We start from the raw sequence: 19,778 nt of genomic DNA on the forward strand, positions 1-19,778 counted from the left end.
TCTGGACATTAGGTTTATCTGTATCATGTCCGAATAGGGAGTCAGGGTAAGATTTCCTACAGCATTCAAAACAAAACAAACAAAAACAAAGAAACCATATGTCCAAAACTGAAGGGTTGTAGGTGAGGTCATAGAAAGTTTAAGTGTTTAATTAATTGAAATTACTAATAGAAGGGAAGAGAGAAAAACCTTCTTTGCTGTAAATATTTACTTTTCTTTTTTATGTGCTAGACCACTTGCTAGTTACCTGCTGTACCACAAAAACAAGCAACCAAAGGAAAAAGACCAGAACATTTCATAACATTATTTGTCATCTTTTCTGAACTTATACTACTTAAAAAAAGTCTCCGGAAAGATGGCATGAATTTGATAAAGAATGGCAGTAAGCCTATAGAGCGAATTATTGTAAACACCTTTATCAGTAATTAAAAAAAATCCTCTCAATTAGTGCACTTGATTTCAGATGCAGTGGTGGTGTAAACACAAGACTCATGTAGCTTCCTTATCACACACTCTACAATTTAAAATACTGTTGTGTCTTTGCTGTCAGTCTTTCATAATTCTCCCTTATTTCGCTCTGTTTGTTATGCTTTCTGGTTGGTAAATACTGCACTACTATAATTAGCCATAATCTTCATTCTTGCTTTTTAAAAGTAAAGTACGAAAAAAAGCATTTTTTCCTAATCTTTGCTCAGTGACAAATCTTTTTTGTTAACCTGAGTGAAGTTAAGGAAAATACTCTTAGCCTTATGCAATGCTCAAAGATAATATTATATACTGTTACATCATATGCAATTCTACGTGCTTTAATGTAATGCATTTGATATAAAAACCTTTGTTTTACCTGTGCAACACATTTCACAAATACTGCATCTAAACTCCCATAAAAACACGACTTGGAGCTTATATATATTGCATCCCTAAACATGTTGGTAGATTCTACAAACTGTCTATTGAGAGCATCAATTGCATATTTGGGTCTAAATAAAATTATAAAGCCATTTAAACAACTGCAGTCTCCCTGTCCCCGCCCAAAAAACCATTCCATTGTACCTCTAACTACTGTACCTCTCTGTAAGTATCCTTTGAAATTCTGTTTTCAATTCATACATACTACTTACACATGCCATACAAGCAACTAAAATGCTGTACTTTCACAGTCTGCACTGTGATTTGGAAATTCTTAAGCTGCAATTCTCTACGCTAAACTTTTCTTTTCATAATAAAATTGAACAGTTATTGGTTATCTTTCAGCTCACCACTCTGTGGTAGTTTAAGTGCAGAACACTTTTACTTCTTACCTCTGGGGTGCATGGAGAGTAGCACGATCAAGGAAATCCGAAGCTGCCAGTTTGATTCTTACAGCCAACCCAAAGCTGCAGGAGAGTACTGATTCTGATTTGCCTGTGTTGTTCTGTTTCTTTCTCTTTTCTTATTTCACTGGTATTCTGTTGCTTCACCTCTCTCAGATCCTCGGACAAATCTGCCAGCAAGCCTGAGATGAGAATGTGAAAGACAAGCCTGTTACAAACTGGTTCTGTCACCACATAGACCTCAATTGATCACCTCGTGGGGAGGACAACAAAAGGGCAGCAAGGATCCCAAGCTGGAGTGGATTCCTGAGACAGGAGCATGGATTGACTGCCCACACAGGGATTTGTGTAAACTTAGAAGCTGCAGCCAGAGACTTTAACTCCCTCTTTGCTTTACACATACAAAAAACTAACATCCTGATAATTCACATAAAGAACGTATTGCATTTTTCAACTAGATGGACACAAAACACTTATCAATTGTTCTATAAACTGATCCCTACTGTTGGCTTTTTTTTTTTTAAAGTCACACCAGCATTTTTCTGTGCACTTCCTATATTGAGAGAAATAAGGATTGCTCTGAACCAATAATGAAGATAGCCAAAAAAGATAAGAAATAGTCTGGGTCTGCTCATTTTGTCATTCAAATGAAGGTTTGCTTTCCTGCATATGAAGTATAATTTATAGGAATCATAAACAGATTTTTTCAGAAGGCAGTGGATTCCTGGTGTAACTGGACTCCTTTATTTTATATAAATCATATGAAACTGCTGTAAGTACACTCACGAACTAGAAATGCATGCAGATTTCATTAAATCCCTCAACTGTTTGTCATTGGTCACAGTTGCAATGCATGCTTTCGTATTCTGATAGAGCTACATAGGCTATTTGTATGTGCCAGAGTTCTAAATTACTGCTTTCTCCACTTTTATACAAAGGTTTATTTCAGTTTAGTTGTTGTTGTTTTAATTCATACACAACTCCAAGTCCTGGGGACAGATCCTGCACTAATATAAGTTGATAGAGCTACAAATGACAGATTATACCCACATATGATCTGGTTTAGGTAAATGGAAACAAGAGCCAGATGTACAAACAACCAATATTATAATATCATATAAGAAAATTTTGTGATCTTCACTTCTGAGCAAAATTCAATTAATGCACTAACTACTGAAGAGAGATTGTGACAGGACATCTCTGATCCACACAAAGAAAAATTAACTCTCAGAAAGGATTTAATAGCTGAGCAGTCTAGTGAGAGCTCATGTTGGTGACATACATTTACAAATATACTATAGTACTCTACAGTTACTAGTAGCTATTGACAGATTTTCATTAATAATTAAAATACATAATTCTCCCTAAATAAATGAGCAAAGTTCCTTTTGTGGTGCATTAGCCTTGATTTTTTATAGTCCTTGTTCACTTAAGACTTGATACTGCCCCACTAAAATCAATGGGAGTTTTCCCATAGATCTTGAAGGGCTAGATCCTGTTTCCCATGCTTGCATAGCACCTTATTCTACGAGTCTCCCACAGAAGCTCTTAGGGGCTGTGACCCTCTTTTGTTGGATCTTTGTATATCAGCTGGCAAACTGAAACCCAGATCCATGATTGGAACCACTGGATACTAGCGCTAACCAAATAAATAATCAACGACAACACAGTGAAGTACTACTCAGCCTATGTCTTCACTTCCAGGAGACGGCTCTTCCAGAGTTCAATTTAGCGCTCCTGGTAGGGACATGCTCTCTCAAATTCACAGGACACCTGTGTTAGTGCCATTATTCCTGCCCCTCATTAAGAATAAGGGACATCGATGGGAGAGTTCACTCCCATCCACCTCCTGTGGTGGAGATGGATGGATGGAGATGTCTGACTTAAGGTACGTTGACTCCAGCTACATAATTAACGTAGCCAGAGTTGCATTCCTTAATTCGGCCTTCCTTGTTATTCTAAACCGGTTCTCAGTGTGAATGAGACTAGTTTGGCTCACTGCTAACAGAAAAGACCCCTACTGGCCAATTTAAAAAAATTGCCTGTGTTCCAGACATTAGCTTGAATTAGTCAGACCTGACTGCATTGTATGTATTTCTTCTTTCCTTGTATTTTTATTTTTATTCTTTGGTGACTAGTTACATTATACCAAAGGCACTCACAGGATATTCAAGTGTTCTCATCATTTTCCTTCAGATGGAAAGTAATAAAGAAACATGTATGTTTACAGGCTTGTCGCTCTCTGTTCTGAGATTCACTGCACATTGTACACCATTTGTCTGGGAAAAACATGTTCCTACCTCCTAATTTAATTTAAGTATATGCGTACGTTTTGGGTCAATGGCATCTTTAAAGTTTCTCCCCAGACCGCACACATCAAGCACAAGTAAAGTGTGGAATAATAGCTCATCAACTACAGACATTTTAAGCTTGTTTCTTAAAAAAAAAAAAAAAAAAAAAGAAAACTCACAAAGGAAAATACTACATCCTTCATCAAAAGTCTACAGAACAGCCCAGTCAAACAGGGAGTGCTCAGATGAAGGGGAATATTCAAGTCCAAGACTGGTACTCTGCCCCGACATGGAGTGACTTGAGCTGTTCTTTATCAACTTCTTGTGTTAGAAGTACTGATGAGCTGTAGAGGGGTGTTGGACATTTTTCGTGGTGGTGGTGGGAGGCAGTGGTCCATAGTATAGTCACCAGGAAATAAAAATTTTTGTGAATGAAGAAGTTGTATGAGGGAGGGGAAAGGAGGATGGGAGCTATGCCACTGCACTGGCATTAGCAGTAAATGCTCCAAATGCAGCCACAGTATAGCTGTGAGTCTGAAAGACGTCTATCAAACAGGGAGATGCTAATTTGAATACTTTAGAATGGGGGGGGGGCGGCGGCCCCAGGTCTGTCGGTGTCACATATTCAATACCAAAGGTTTAACTGGCATCACACACTTACCCATTGTACAACATACAAACAAGCAACAGCTCTGCAAAATGTTGTGTAATGTGGGTGGGTTATATTCAAGAATGGGGGAAAAAAAAACTTTTCAAGCTATCAAGTGTGGGAAAAAAATTCAATTATTTCTATAGCTTAAAGAATGACATCATTGTTTCCAAAGTTGCAAATGTCATCAATAGTTTAACTCTAGGTTTGATTTCTTTGTTGCTAATTATCGTATTTATACATGTTCTTATTTTAAAAGGCATTTACCCATAAAGTAAAATTCCTTTCAAAGTGAAACTACCAACCAAATATGTCACAATACAACATTTCATTGTAAGAGACAGGAAAACAGTCTTCCACCTTCACCGATTTAGAAAAAAACTAAACAACTAAAATAGAGTAACCAAGCAGCATACACAGCTAGACAGACATCATTTCCTATGTTAAACCTGGGATACTGTTGTAGGGAATTTGTAGATAAAGACTGGCAGTGAATTTCCAAAAATAATTTTGTTACTAGATTTACACAGTGTTGCTTAGGTCCTTAACTCAATTAATTCTTGCTTTTCTTCAACTGCATCAGTTCTGTGTGGTGGAGGTGGGGGATCAGGGGTTTAGTATGCAGGCTGCCCTGAAGAGAGAGGACCATCCCAGCTCTCTCACACCCAGCAGCTTGGGGCCAGGTGAGAAGTGCCTCTCCATGGCCACTGCAGCTCCAGCAAGTGCAACTGAGGGATACGTGCAAGTCCCCCAGCAGAGACAGGTCGAGGTTCGTCTACCCCTCTGCTTCCCAGCCAGAACCAAGAATGCAGCGAATTATGCACCTTCCTCCTGCTTCCTGTTGAAGGGGATAGCTAGCAATGTTCCTGTACAAATGGGAATGCCTGGTGGATGGGACGCTCATGACTGGGACAGTCCTGAGGGGAGGGTGGCACCTAAACCAGCCCCTTTCATTTGCCTGATGATTCTGTTGCTTTTCTGTATGATTTTATGAGTCACAGTCCCATTCCAGGCATATCCCAATTTCCTGGCACAAGCAAACCCTGACCTTCCTTTAAGATATGATTAAGAGGAAGCTGCATAGTAAGTTTGTGGCGCTAGCTCTTACTGTTTAGGAGAAGTTCTTGAACAGACAGACACACACACACACAGAGACTCCCAGACAAACTCTCAAATATATGGTCGATTTATTCTGAGGTACACCCAGAAATCCTAGTCATGGACCAGACCCTATGACTCTGTCAAAATGCAAAACAAGACAATGGTCCAGGCTTCAAAATAGCTGAGAATCCAGATAAAGGGCCCTCTTAAATGCTATGTTAAAATTCTACCAAAACAGTGTAAACAGACTTGGAAAATACTTTAAGAAATACTAGTAACTATTTGCCATATTATAGCAGTGAATAGTGGAGCTCAGAGACCTTACTCATGGTGCGGGTAGTTATCTAAACAGGTAGGTAGAAAGATGTTAGCAATGGACAGAATTTTCATTATAATTTGAAAACAAAACAAAACAAAAACAAAAACAAACAAATAAAAAACCTCCGAACAGAATCTGGTTTTCCAGGTGTGTGTTAACTCCTGAGCAATCTTGAAATTTAAAAAAAAAAAAAAAATCAATGAGAATTGTGATGTGTGCCGCAATTTCTGGAAGGATTTGGAGAGTTTTAAAAACACAACAGAAGGGAGTTTGGCATGTTTTCCCAAGTATCTTTTCTTCCCACTCCATTCCCAACTTGCAGCATTCCACATCGTTAGACATCAGCAACTCAAAGACGAGAAACTCATTTCTGCCACTCTGTGAAAAGACTATCACTTTGTTACAAATAAACAATCCCATCCCCACCCCCACTTATTTGAATGTGTGGTATAGTATTCTGAGCACGTATTCCTCTGGCTTTCAGAGCTCTGTCACAGCTTTCCTTCCCCCCTCTTCCAACCCTTCCCCCATACAGAAAGAGGTAAAAGGGGAGAAGGGAGAAAATCCCACAACTTGTCCAAAGTACACAGAGGATGATGTGTGTTCTCTCTTACAGAGTATGACTGTCACTGATGATGTGCTTCAGGCCCAGATTACATGTGATAAGGGCTGACCTTATTTTGGTATTCACACATTATGCACTCTTGGAGAGCAGGCTGGACACAAAAGTCCCTCACATGTTCTGGGCATCAATCAAGCTCACAGCATGGAGTCTGCCAAACTTTTCTTCTATTTATCTCAGGATGGGAAAGGGTAGCCCAAGACAGACTTAATAAAGTTTAAAGCTGTGCCACGGTATACTTGGGATCCATTGTCTTCTAAAACTGGGCTTTTTGACAAATTCTCAGCAGTTACCACTGACAACAACTTGTCTTTAACAATTTTTTGGGGGGGAGGGGTAGAGAAGACTGGGAACAAAGGCAGAGCCGACTCTTAAAAAACAACACCGAAACAAAATCTTCTTATTTACATCTGCTTACAACTAACTCAAGTATTTGTCAATATATCAATATATTGTTCATTTCGTGGAATTTTAATCCCATGTTTTTAACATTTTCCTTAAAAAGGGTGCATACATGAGTGTAAAACTGTAGCACAACTGCAACACATTTCAACATTAAAATCTTTTCCTGCACAAAGACTGATGCCTAACACAACACATTTTCTGTTTTCACCAGAACTATCAAAATGTTTGATGAACCCTCACTTAGAGTACTCACATTCAGCTTAAAAACCAACAATACACAAACAGCAGGGAATAGAGTTGCATGCAGCAGAAGAAAATATGTGCTTATTTACAGAATGCACACAGTAGGGCTCAAAGTTACTCTACACTGGCCAGAAAGTCATTCCAGTACTTCTATCATGGCCACAACGGCTACGATTGTATTAGAAGCATCTGTTGACAGATATTTCTGCCAGAAGAAATCTTCCAACAAAAGGTCTGTCGGCAGAGTGCAGCCACACACAAAAACTGATCACAAGAATGATCTGCTATGTCAACAGAGAGTGGCCAGAATACCCAGCCCTCTCTCGACAGAACTGCGGACCAGAAGGTCAGCAAATAGAGCCGCCTGGTGAACTGGAAGCCCTGGCTGTTGACAGAAGTCCCCCCCACCCCCGAGCATCCACTGCTTTTTTGTTAACAGAATCTGCCTCATCTATGAGAAGCAGAGGGCTGTTGGTGAAAGTGCCGACTTTTGTCCACATACTGTTGACAAAACACATTTTGGGTGTGGATGCTCCACCAATTTGTCAACAAAACCAGGGTCTGTTGACAAAACTCTCTAGTGGAGCTGTAGCCAATGAGTTCTAAAGAGTTTAAGTGCTCACTTAAAAATATATAAAACTTCTTGCCCTTATGTACCATTAATTTCCAGAGTTTCCAGGCAACCTAATACAATTGTTTAATGAGAGTATTTGAGCTAGTCTCACAACATGTATTGTTCACTCTGGAGTTTAATCATGATGGTGGGTCAATATTGTTTTCTCTTCCTTTGCAAATCATTTCAACAAAAACCTACAGCTTGTCTGGCATGCCTGAAAATACTGTAAATTAGAAATGAAAAATGCTTATCCCCTCGTGTTACTGCTGGATTGTTCCTACAGTATATTTTCTCATGCTTTCTCCAGTCTAGAGTTTTACGTGGCCTGCATTTTGCCACTTCTGCCATTTCCCTTAGGATACTCATCCATAGCCTGATAGATCTTATTATGAGGAGGTTTTTTCTGCTTTTTCCCTCTGAAATTTTTCATGATGAAATCCCGTTATCTCCTAATTATGAAATAATATAGAAAAGGACCGTGGGTGAGGGGCTGGGAAGAGCAAGCCACCAAGAGAAGTTAATAGATCCCTATTATACATACCCCAAAAAATGCACAGAGGAAAGTAGCTATCATGCGCAAGGAGATAGAGTAGTTTCCAAAGAAGATAGGGAATACAAAGGACAGCTTGAAAGAAGACGAGAAAGAGGAAAGTGAGAGGAACAAGTGCATATCATGATAGAATTTCACCACACTACTTCAAAGAATCAAGGCAGCCATAACTACACTGCAAACATATGGCTTACATAAAATATATGACCATAAATTCATAAATATAAACATTATAGCATCTAAGGGCATGACACAATTGAGTTACCAGAACAAATCATTCACAGTAAGATAACATCACGGTTTTACAAACACTCACTCTTTCTCCCAGTTTGATCCCAAATTTGAGAGAGGGCGACAGAGGGAATTTTTAAAAAATGTAACATTTTTGTTCAGAATTCTTCACTTACTAAGAATACAGAGAACTTCCTATCACATGCAGTAGAACAATTTTGTAGGCAGGCATAATTTAATCATAAGCAAGCTATGAAATGAAACAAGGTACAATTATAGACCTGAAACAGAATCTCACATAACCCTGTACTCTATAAACATTCAGTTAAACCATTTACAGCATTAATTCAACTGCTGACACCAACTGTCAGCAATAGATACAGGTTGAAAGCCGGAGATGGTAGGTTAGTGTGCTAATGGAAAATTAAGAATTCAGTTCAGCGTGTTGGCTTGACTAAAGTATTCTGTTGAAAGCATTTTCTGTGTGACATTTGGATCATGATAAAACAAGACACGATAGGTCCAGAAAGGGCATGTCTACACTGGACAAAACCACCTGTGACATGGCTGCAGCTCCCCCAGGTCAACAGACCTAGGCGTGGGAGGTTTGTGCTATAAATATGAAAACTCCTGTGCAGAACTTAGGGCTCAGGGATGCTTCACAGTCACAGGGTCCCAGACCTTGGGCTCTAGCCAAGCCATGTCTACGCTACAATTTTATAGCCTCAAAATCTGAGCCCCATAAGCCTGATTCAGCTGACCCAGGTTAGGTGTTTAATTGCCCTGAAGCCCAATGTTCCCGTGCTTTTTCCCCACTGATGTGGAACAAACTTATTACACATCATTTGAAATCTCAGTTTGTAATTGTTATACATGTAATGACAATACCACTCTCCCCAACCCAGCATTACAAATTCATCAGCTTCTAAGGCATGACTGTTTCACAGAATGAAAACAACATGTTTAGACAAGGCTGAACCACAATATAGACTTGTAAGATAGGAACTTATCTTCCATTTACCTTCAGCTTTGTAAAGCTAAAACTCTCCATTAGGATCAATGAATTTTAATGAGAAATTAAAATCATAATCAGCATCTGTTCAGAAAAGTTAAAGAAGCTCAGGAATGGATTTAACTTCAGAACCACAGCCCAGTAAGCAGTGGAAGTGTTGGAAATGCTGCTAGACAATACCGACATCCTGTCATTTGGCAAATTCTCTCGTTTAGCACCAGTCAGGTCACGAGGGTGCCAGACTAGAGAGGTTCAACCTGTAGTTCCCAAAACCAAAAACAACTGAGGCCTGGAACCTGCAGTAACATTTGCCTCCAAAGCTCAGAATGGGATTGGGACCTATGTTTGTAGTTATTCTGACCAGAGTTTAGAAAAAAATAATTATATTTCCATTTGAACTTTGACTCATGAAAGGTGCTAAGCTGGCTGAGTTATGCCAAGGTGCTTTCCCACACATCACATGGCATTATTATTTAGGGTTAAATGGCTAATTCAGTCTCCTTCCCCATTCCCTTCTTGGCTGAGAGGGATTGAAATAGATAAAAACTGGAGGTATAGCTGTCCCACTCCAATTAAGTAGGAAGAGGATCTAGTGGAGAATGTTGCTTGCTCAAGCCAAGGAAATGAGAATATCCAGCACAACTAGCAGAATCATAGAATCATCGATCATAGAAGAATTCATAAGAATCATAGAAGAAAAGGAATTGTTCTCCCCCATCTAAGACTTAGTTTAATTGCTGCTATACAGACTGCCAATAAAGAGTAGAAGTTGTGGTGGCATCCGTGTTGACTGGTGCAATGAGGTTCACTGGCATCTGAAGTGAGATCAACAAAAGCCAAATTTCAGTCACCTCCAACCTGATCTGGCCACCACTAAAAACCTACCTTGGGTTGGTGGGCAGTTTGGTTCCTGTAGCTTGACTGGATGAGCCTGGCCTATATGGTCGTAAGAACTAGCCAAAGACTTTCTGACAACACTACTGCATTTTGCGTGTTACCTCACAACAAACTGGAGAAAAATTGCAGGCAGCAGCAGGAGTGACTGCACGATTCCCTGAAATGCAGAATCCCATATTAACTTGGGAAAATTATTTTATTTTGGACCTGAGTTCCCCATCTGTAAAATGCAGATAATGCTGTCCTAGGCCATGTCTATGCTCGCCAAAAACTTAGAAATTGCCATGCGAAATTGCCGTGCGGCTCGTCCAGACGGGGCTCCTTTTCGAAAGGACACCGGCTACTTCGAAGTCCCCTTATTCCTATGATCAGATGGCCCTGCCCCTTCTGCCCTTTGCTCCACCCCTTCTGGGGGCACAGAGGCGGCCTGTTTCCCACCTACCCCAGGGCCCACAGTAGCTGTTGGCCCTGCTGTATCTCTCTGATTTCTTTCTATTTCTGGTGTATCTTTTTTTGAATACAGTCACCAGAAATGAACGCCATGTTCGAGGTGGCCACTGATCTATGCAGGGGCATTTAAACATTTGCAGTATCGATCTTAGAGTTTATAACAGCTTAGCATTTCATTCGTCTTTTGACTGCACTGCATGGAGACAAGATGAACTTTCCAGAATGACGCCAAAGTATTTTCTTCATGTGTTCACAGTTAATGTCATAGTTATGAAGGTGTGTGGATATTTAATATTATTCTTCCAACATGCATGACTTGGTATTTGTCTAGAAAGAATTCCATTTGCCTACTCACTTAACCTTATTTAGTCCCTCTGAAGTTCAGAATCCAAAGTTCTAAATTAACTTTAATAATTTAAGCCATCTGCAGATTTTTCCAATGTGCCTCCCCCTCCCTCCCATTTTCCAGGCCATTAACAAATATATCAGATACCACCAGTTCAAGAAATTGCTTATGACCCCCTTCCTAAGGGGCAGTCCACTCATCCCTCCTTAAACGAGTACTTTATTTATGAGTACTCACTTAAACGAGGGACACATATACCTACCTAAGTTCACTTTATGAGTAAACTCCCCCCCGCTAATACGAGCTTTACCCCCTCCCTGTGGCTCCAATCCCCCTAGTTTGACACCCTCCCCCCGGTCAGTCCCGCAGCCCCAACCTGCTGCAGTCAGACCCCTGCTGGCCCCACATCCTGACCTCCTCCCCGTGGACCCGCAGCCCCAAACCGCGGCAGCCTGATGCCCCTGCCGGCCCCGCGGCCAGACACGCTCCCCGCTTGACCCCCTGACCCCCCACAGCCCTAAACCGCAGCAGCCAGACCCCTTTTCTGGCCCCACAGCCTGAACCCCTGCCGCGTGTACCCATGGTGGCCCCACAGCCTGACCCCCCTGTAGGCCCCAGAGCCTGACCCCATGGTCACCTGTATGCCTGCAGCCCTGCAGCCCAACACCCCTGCAGGCCCTGTAGCCTGAACCTGCTGCTCCCTGTAACCCCTGTGGCCCCACAGCCAGAACCCCCCCCCGCCACCTGTATCATCCATGACCCAGCAGCCTGACCCCCCTGCAGCCAGACCCCCCTACCGCCTGTGCCCCCCACGACCCCGCAGCCAGAACCCCTGCCACCTGACTCCTGCAGCCCTGCAGTCTGACCCCCGTCGTGGCCCCCAAACCGCTGCAGCCTGAACCCACCACACACCAGATTTTAACCCTCCATCCCACTCACAGCCCCACACTACCCCCAGCCTTTAACCTTCCCCAAACCAAGGTTCACTTACCTTTCAAAAGCAGCACCACCTGCTGCCACTCCTTCCCTGAGTTAGGAGCCCTAGGAACTAATCAGAGACTTTTACATGTAATTTAATAGGAATTTAGTGTCCCTCTTACGAGTTTCTGCCTGTGAGCAGAAAGTTAGGAACCACTGGTGCTCGTATAGCGAGGGATGAGTGTATTCCTATAGCATGCATGTCCTTTCCTGAATATGTCAAAGAAGAAGAGAAGACCTTTACCAGAACTGAGACCAGGGGTCACCAACCTTTCTGAGGTGGAATGCCAAAATTTGACCTTTTGACCTCTATGTATGGTCCAAATGCTGATGATACTTTTTAAAGTTATTAATAGTCCTACTTACAACAGCTTCATAAGTAAATAAAGATGCAGAGCTTTACCGTTTAGGTGGTAGTCAGTAGCATTACCTGGTGTTTTCTTACTCCACAGGGGGCATGGCTTTGAGCAAGCTCCCAGCTGCATGGGGGAGGAGGGATGGGGTTGAGCTCCTGCCTTGTGTACTGATGAAAATCAGCTTGTGTGCCACTCTTGGCATGCACGCCAGGGGTTGCTGTCCCCCTGACTTAGACTTTTTTGAAATACCCCCCACTTCCAAAATATATATAGTTTAATCATGGCCAAGATTTTTTTTTTGGCATGCACATATATGTTGTTGCCATATATTGATACTGATGTTTGCACTCTGATCACATTTCTAGCTGTAGAACACCCATCTGACTGGACATGAGCAGGAAGGGCTGAGACTCAAGCTGAGGAGCTAGAAATATTAGTTGTTGGGGGTCTGCCCATGCTGATGGAAAGCAGCCCTACAATGACAAGACACTACTCTGCTTTGGGACATGATTTGCTTTCACAGAGCAAGCTGAGAGAGCAGCTGCTCTCTCTCTCTCTCGCAGCTATTCCCACCTGGGTGCTTCAAGGTAGCTATTTGCCCTGGCCAGAAGGAATAGTAAACACTATTGACTCTGAACCCTGTATAGTTCTCTGCATCACCTTTGGAGATGTAATCAGAATGCACATAAACCCCTGACAGCTTTCAACCCTGACTCTGAGTATGTGCTACTCTAACCTACTGATAAATACGGCTTCTGTACAACTTTGGCTTGTGAGATCAATGTTTGAATTTGGCATGGAAATACTGTGCCAATCTATTATAAATTTTGGGTCCCTTGAAACTTTTGGAGAATGGACAATTGGTGGGTGTGAATAATAAAACCATTGGAAGCCATTTGCAAATAAGTCCACTTGTAGTACCCAGCGGCACTGAGACCTCATAGGAGGGTGACTTAAACCTCTGCTCTACAGCCTCAGCTGAGAGCCAGCTGGCCTTTAGTTCATGCAGTAGAGCACAGGGCTTTAGCCCCTATGATCCCAGGTTTAATCCCTGGTGCCAGCAAACCAGGTCTGTCGGTGTTACACACTACTTGCAGCAAGTTTTATCTGTTATGTGGGAGCAGGAAAAGGTGCTTTTACAATATTTGATTCAGCAGATTTGGATATTTAATGAGATCCTTTCAGTACAATTTATATTTCAGCATTCAATGCATTATTCCATGAAATAAAGCAAACTGAGGGCCTTGGTGTGGCTGGGGGCCCTACTGCATGACAACAATTACTACACTTGGTATACTTCTGTTAGATTAAAATCAACTTTAACAAAAAAAAAAAAAAACCTGACTGACTCTTTCAAACATAGACAGTTTATTTCCTCCAATTCCTTCACCTGTCCCCAGTTACACACACAGCTGCTTGGAGGTTTTGAGATATTTTGTGAAGCACCAGCTCATGATAATCTCATTAAATCCTTTCTAACAGTTTCCAGTTCTTACAGGATTTCCTCAGCCAGACCAACTGCAGCCTGGATTGGTTGTTTAAACAATCTCTTTGCAAAAGAAAGTAAAACAAAACTCTACTTGCAGATGGCAGTGACTGACATGGTGCAGAGAACACAGGTTTGTTGAAAGTGTGAAACTAAAACAAACACTAAGAAGCAGAAGCTGTCTTCCCTGGCCCAGCTATAACACAGCATTAAAGACAATCTCAGATATCTCCTGTGTGTGCAATAAATCAAGGAATCACCATAGATTCCGTTATCTATGAATAATATTGTTTTAAAAAAGGAACCTTGACTTGTTAATATATCAAAGTAGCACTTTGAGATATCATACAGGAGAAAAAAAAATGTTACAACTGCACTCTTTGCTCACAAAAAAACAGACCATGTATACCACACCGAGCAAGACAGAAACATGTTTTGAAAAGAAATACATGGTGAAAACCAGAGAGGTTAAAATGGTCAGAGGCATGACCTGAACAGATTTGTCCTATATCAAACTTGATGACAGGCACAAAGGAATTCCTGCAGACATTTTCAAGCAGGAAATTCCATAGACAGGATCCTCAGGCCCTGGAAGGCCTTTTTTTTGGCAACCATATTTGAAATGAGACCTTTGGAAAGGGGAAGAAAGCCCAGGATGCTGCCCATTGTGCTGAAGCGACAATGCATCCAACAGAAAATTTTCAGGATCCATTACAAAGGTGTTTTAGAGGTGCTAGTTCAACTGGCATTGGTCACATTGACCATCCCACTACAGCACAGCCTCATCTAAGGGTAGGTTTACACAGCAAAGATATTTCAAAATAACTCCGCTAGTGTCTACACAATGCAACTGTTATTTTAAAATGATTGTGAAAATGCAGTTGGCTTGTTTTGAAATTGGTACACCTCATGCTATGAGGAATAGCGCCTATTTTAAAATAGCTATTTTGAAATAGGGGCTGAGTAGACAGGGAAGAGAATCTATTTTGAAATAACCCATACTGCGTCCAATGGTTTTATTTCAAAATAAGCTGTGCATAGATGCTGTATAGTTATATGCTATTTCGAAATCCATTTTTGTGTGTAGCAGTGTTATTTTCAAATAAACTATTTGGGCTCATCTACACTAGCCTTCTCCTTTGAAGGGGGCATGTAAATGAGCCTGATTGGAGAAGAGCAATGAAGGGCTACACCGCATATGCAGCACCTCATTAGCATCATTCCCGCTGCCCGAACTTCGAAGTTTCTAACTCTGAAGTGGCAGCAAGCAGTGTAGCTACAGGCACGTTGAAGTACCCGTACAACTTCAAAGTTCCCTTACTCCAAAAATATTTTGTTTAAACGATCTCCTTGCTATACAAAATGTTTTGGGAGTAAGGGAACTTTGAAGTTGCACGGCTACTTTTTATTCTCCAATCGGGCTCGTTTACATGCCCCTTTTGAAGGAGCCCTTCCAGAATAGCTTATTTTGAAATAAAGCTTCTGTGTAGATATGCCCCAACAGGTTAATCAATGGGGCATGCTTCATTTAGATGTGCTTTGAAGTTACACACACATTTCCTTCTCTAACAACCAACAAATATTATTGTTTGCCAGAATCCACTTATCCAGAAGAACCATGCAAAAAGTTTTAAGTTTAAAATGTATAAAGGTGAGGGAAGACTAGAAAGGTCATAGACCTGGTCACAGGAAAAAAGAACTTTTCATCAGCTCTAATCTAGATGAGGTCAATAATGAGCTACAGTAATTTCTCTCTAATAGCACTTTCATGGCTATACAAAATCAGTGGTGGTTTGAGTCTAGTTTTTAGCGGACACTTTCCACATCAGTAGTAAGTGGCACCATAGCTGGCAGTGTCAGAAAAAAGAACAAGGGTTACAGCCGCACGACACAGGACTGACTCACAATGATAGAGTCACATGCAGGAGCTTTTCTGAGGCATCTGTTCCATTCATAAATACAGAGGGTTAACGTTTAGGGATGTTCATCCAGAACCTTTCATCAGCTCTGTATACAGCTTGTCTACTGGAGTATTTTGTCAGAAAACACATCTATGGAAGTTGTACACATTTGAGATTGCCAATTAACTGCCTCTTCTCTTACCTAATGAAATGGGTAAGCCATCCTGATAGTCTTGCCTGAAAAGTAGCACACAATCTCCCCTCAAACCTCTTACTCATGTGCCAAAAATATGGAGATAGGTGCCTCATGAAGGCATCCAATCTTGATAGATCCTCTCTTACCTTCTAAAACTTGTGAATGTTATAATTTTTATTAAAAAGTATTCTGTTATAATTACAGAACAGGATAATTAGGAATAATTTTTATAGCTCTGCTATTAACAATCTACTGCATCAGGGCCAATCTGGCAATTATTGTTAACAATATTGCTATATGATGAAACAAACTTATGGTTATACAATCAAATATAAGGGCAAGAAGACAAACTCAATTTCTGAAATTTGGTTTGTACATATTTTTGTAATACAATCAGGGTTTGATCTTCCCAATGTTTCCCAATTACTAAGACGACAAAGAACAGAATCCTTAAGTTAATAATATTCAGCTGCCTCTACAATAATTAATTTCACTAAGCATTAGAGAGAAAAATAAGAATGGCCTGTTGTAATTCTTTAACTGAAAATATATTATTGCAGAATTGTTACTTGGAGACCACTCATTTTTATGCCAACATGTTTCCTTTTATTTGTTGTGCTATTTATTTGTTATGGTATAATTTCAGATTTAATTTTAATCTAATAATCTCACATCACAGAGACAATCTCCAGCAGCAGATTTAAAGTAAACTGGTGACTTCTAGTGTCCTGTGATTACTCCTTGTTTTACATCTGAATATTTGTGAATGTTTGGGTTAATGTATTTCTTTTAATTGTTCTTGTATGCAGGGTATGGCACTGGCATATTTAAATGCACAGACACACGCATACACTGTCTCACCCACATTTATCAAAACTAAGGTAAAAAAACAAAGATTGAATCTAATCTCACCAGATTCTCATTACCTTAAATTAAAGTCAGTAGGAGTTGAGAACATAACAACACTTTTATTCTTGTAGAATTGCTAAAGGTACATAAAGTCGGATAAAAGCAAATATGTTGTGGTCAAGTGGTTTCGCTGTTTTAAAATTGTCAGTTTGGTTGGGATGGTGGTAACTATAATGACAACTATCACAACTCAATGGAGACAAAAGGCCCAGAGCCAGTCAGTAGAGCTACTGCTTTACATCTGCTGAGTATCTAATCACAAAGATATGTTGATTAAACATCCAAGCCAAGCTGGATTTATGTATATGACTCTTCAGAAGTATGCTCTATAAAGCACAAGCATACATTCATGCTAATCAATCAGATTCCACAAACTTTAATGGATGGTACAGGTGCTGAATTCCCTTGTAAATCAGGTCCCTTTTATGTAGATGCTTACAGATGGATTTGGGTGCTTGAGTTAGGTACAATAGTGTGAAAATTTGGGTTCCCAGGTTCTTCTGAAATTCTCCAGAAGACCTACATTTACAGTGAGCAGTGACAATACATGAAAATACAAAGAAATTTAAAAAATGACTTCTCAGACTTGCTAAATTGTCATGGCTATAACTGTGTTTAGGTATCTTTTATCAGTCTGAAGATGAACATTTAATATGAAACACGTCTTGATACGTAACCCTGCCCTGAAAGAGAGCCAGTAGCATATTATATCGGTGAATTCCTCAATCACTGATTGCTTAACTCTAAGGGTTAAAAAAAGATCCTTTGTTTGAGATAAAGATTTGTTCTCAAATTTAATAATCAATATATAGGTAAATAAAAAGCAAGAGTGAACCAAGTAATTGTTCCCATTCTACAGCACTGAAGGACTATTTCTGAAATTAGAAAACTGTCAATACATATGTAAATATATTACATGTCTGGTAATTTTGCATCCCATGGTTTAAAGGACAGTCCCAGCATTATGTCAAGTGAAAGGAATCTGCACTAGAGTTAGAGAAATACAAGCCCTCTTCATTCTGGCAGGGGAGGGCTCTACAATGCAGTTCTTAAGACATGTACAGCACATGCCTAAGGACTGCAGAAGTTCCACTGACACACATAATGTTTAACAGGATTTTCCCCTCAAAGGGCATTAATGGTCTTTTTGTTCTGTTTTTGTATAGCACCCACCACAAGTGGGACCTGTGCTGTGAGTAGAGGTCCTAAGAGCTATGTTAGTACAAGTACTAAACAAATTCTTGAAGAAATATCCTTGACAATGTCATCAGTTAGAAATTCTGAGGATAAAAGTAACAATGGGTTTTCTGCTCCCCTTGGCTGCAAAGTGGCATCACCATTAAAAGTGTTCCATTCCCCTTTCACAGACATGTGTGTGTGTGTGTGTGTGTGTGTGTGTGTGTGTGTGTGTGTGTGTGTGTGTGTGTGTTACATGGCTAGAAAAACTTCACAATGAGCTTCACTCCTTAATGCGAAACTACAGTGGAAGCAGGATAGGGCCCAGTTTGACTTTAAGCACCCTATTTCATTTTTTGTTCTCTGATCAAACCTAATCAAAATAATTGATGGAAAAAGAAACTTGGGATTAGAACCATAGTGTTGTAATGCCTAATAAGAGAGAATACATTGGTAGCCTATATACGAGTCCCACATTTCAAAAGTGCCTAGTCAACTGTGTGAGCAAATTCAGACGGCAATTATTTTTCCCAGGGAGCAATTAAATGTTGCAACCAGTGTTAAGAATAAACACAGTTCCAGTAACAGGCAACACTCAGATGACCAGTTCAGGTTCAATGGTTCAGTGCACATGAATATCCATCAATAGCACTGACAGCCTCGGCAGTATAATGAACCTTGCAGCAACCCAGGCAGACAAACTATGCAATATGTGAACATAATGCCTCTAATTCACAAGTCATATCTAACAAGCAATTCAGAGCAACTGTTACACCTCATATTGGCATATATTCAAGAACTGTTTACAAAATGAGCCCCACTGCGACTTTAAAAAGTTTAGATCTGCTTCACAAGCATGTATTTACGCATTTTAGGGCTAACTCTGGAAACACTGAAAATGAATTCTATGTACTCTATGTGATATGCAATTCAACTGAGTTGCTATGCTAATTTGCAACTTATTCTTTGCAGTTAATTCAAGTGTGAACTGTACAAATGAATAAACTTTGCCTTCTAAACAAAGGCGTAATATTTTACAATTTTTACTTACTTTTTTCAACTTTCAGCCACGGTCAACAGTGCTACAGATTCCCTCCTTCACAGCATAATTTTTTGTGCTTGTTAAAATGTGTTCCTTATTCTCAGCTCTCGAACCATATTCTTGTTCAAGGTACAGTGCTGATTTGAAATCTGGTGACTTTTTTTAAAAAAATGGTTCAAATAATATTTCACACAGTACCTAGCCTCATGTAAAAATTAACGGGTTTATAATTGCGTATTCCTATTTTAAAGGTGTTTTTCATTTCCCCTTATCTCTGTGAAGGACTCACACAAACAACTGAAGAGACCAATTAAATGGCTGTATGGCCTAGTAGATAGCACTGCATTGTGGCTTAGGAGATCTAGGTTCTATTCCATCATGGCCCAGCCTGCTGCTAACCTGGTGGATGATTTGGGCAAGTCACATCCTCCCTCGCTGCCCCGTGCCTCAGTTTCCCCATATGTAACACAGAGATTAAAATACCTTTCTTCACTGTAAAGGGGTCCTGAGATGTAATGTCACATGTTATATAAGAGGAAGTATCATCATTAAAATAATATTGACTATTTAAAAAATTATATCAAATGTATAAGGCAAACAAACTGAAAAATATCTTAACTATCACTCAGTATGCTCATTTTACTTAAATGGTTATGAATTCAGACAGAGAGTAAGTTTTAAGTTAACAG

The 19,778-nt window shown here is 40.2% G+C and overlaps 1 protein-coding gene across 3 annotated transcripts in view; it reads right to left on the reverse strand.

The window, feature by feature from the left end:
- BMPR1B (bone morphogenetic protein receptor type 1B) overlaps positions 1-19,778 on the reverse strand; it is a 355,830-nt gene that overhangs the window by 96,108 nt on the left and 239,944 nt on the right. For all 3 annotated transcript variants that reach the window (XM_074993577.1, XM_074993578.1, XM_074993579.1), the window contains one exon: positions 1,302-1,495. In XM_074993577.1, the coding sequence (XP_074849678.1) occupies positions 1,302-1,314 (13 nt within the window). In that variant the 5' untranslated portion in view covers positions 1,315-1,495. The remainder of the gene's footprint in view (positions 1-1,301; positions 1,496-19,778) is intronic.

Source organism: Carettochelys insculpta, chromosome 4 (assembly GCF_033958435.1).
Source record: "Carettochelys insculpta isolate YL-2023 chromosome 4, ASM3395843v1, whole genome shotgun sequence".
Lineage (NCBI taxonomy): Eukaryota > Metazoa > Chordata > Testudines > Carettochelyidae > Carettochelys > Carettochelys insculpta.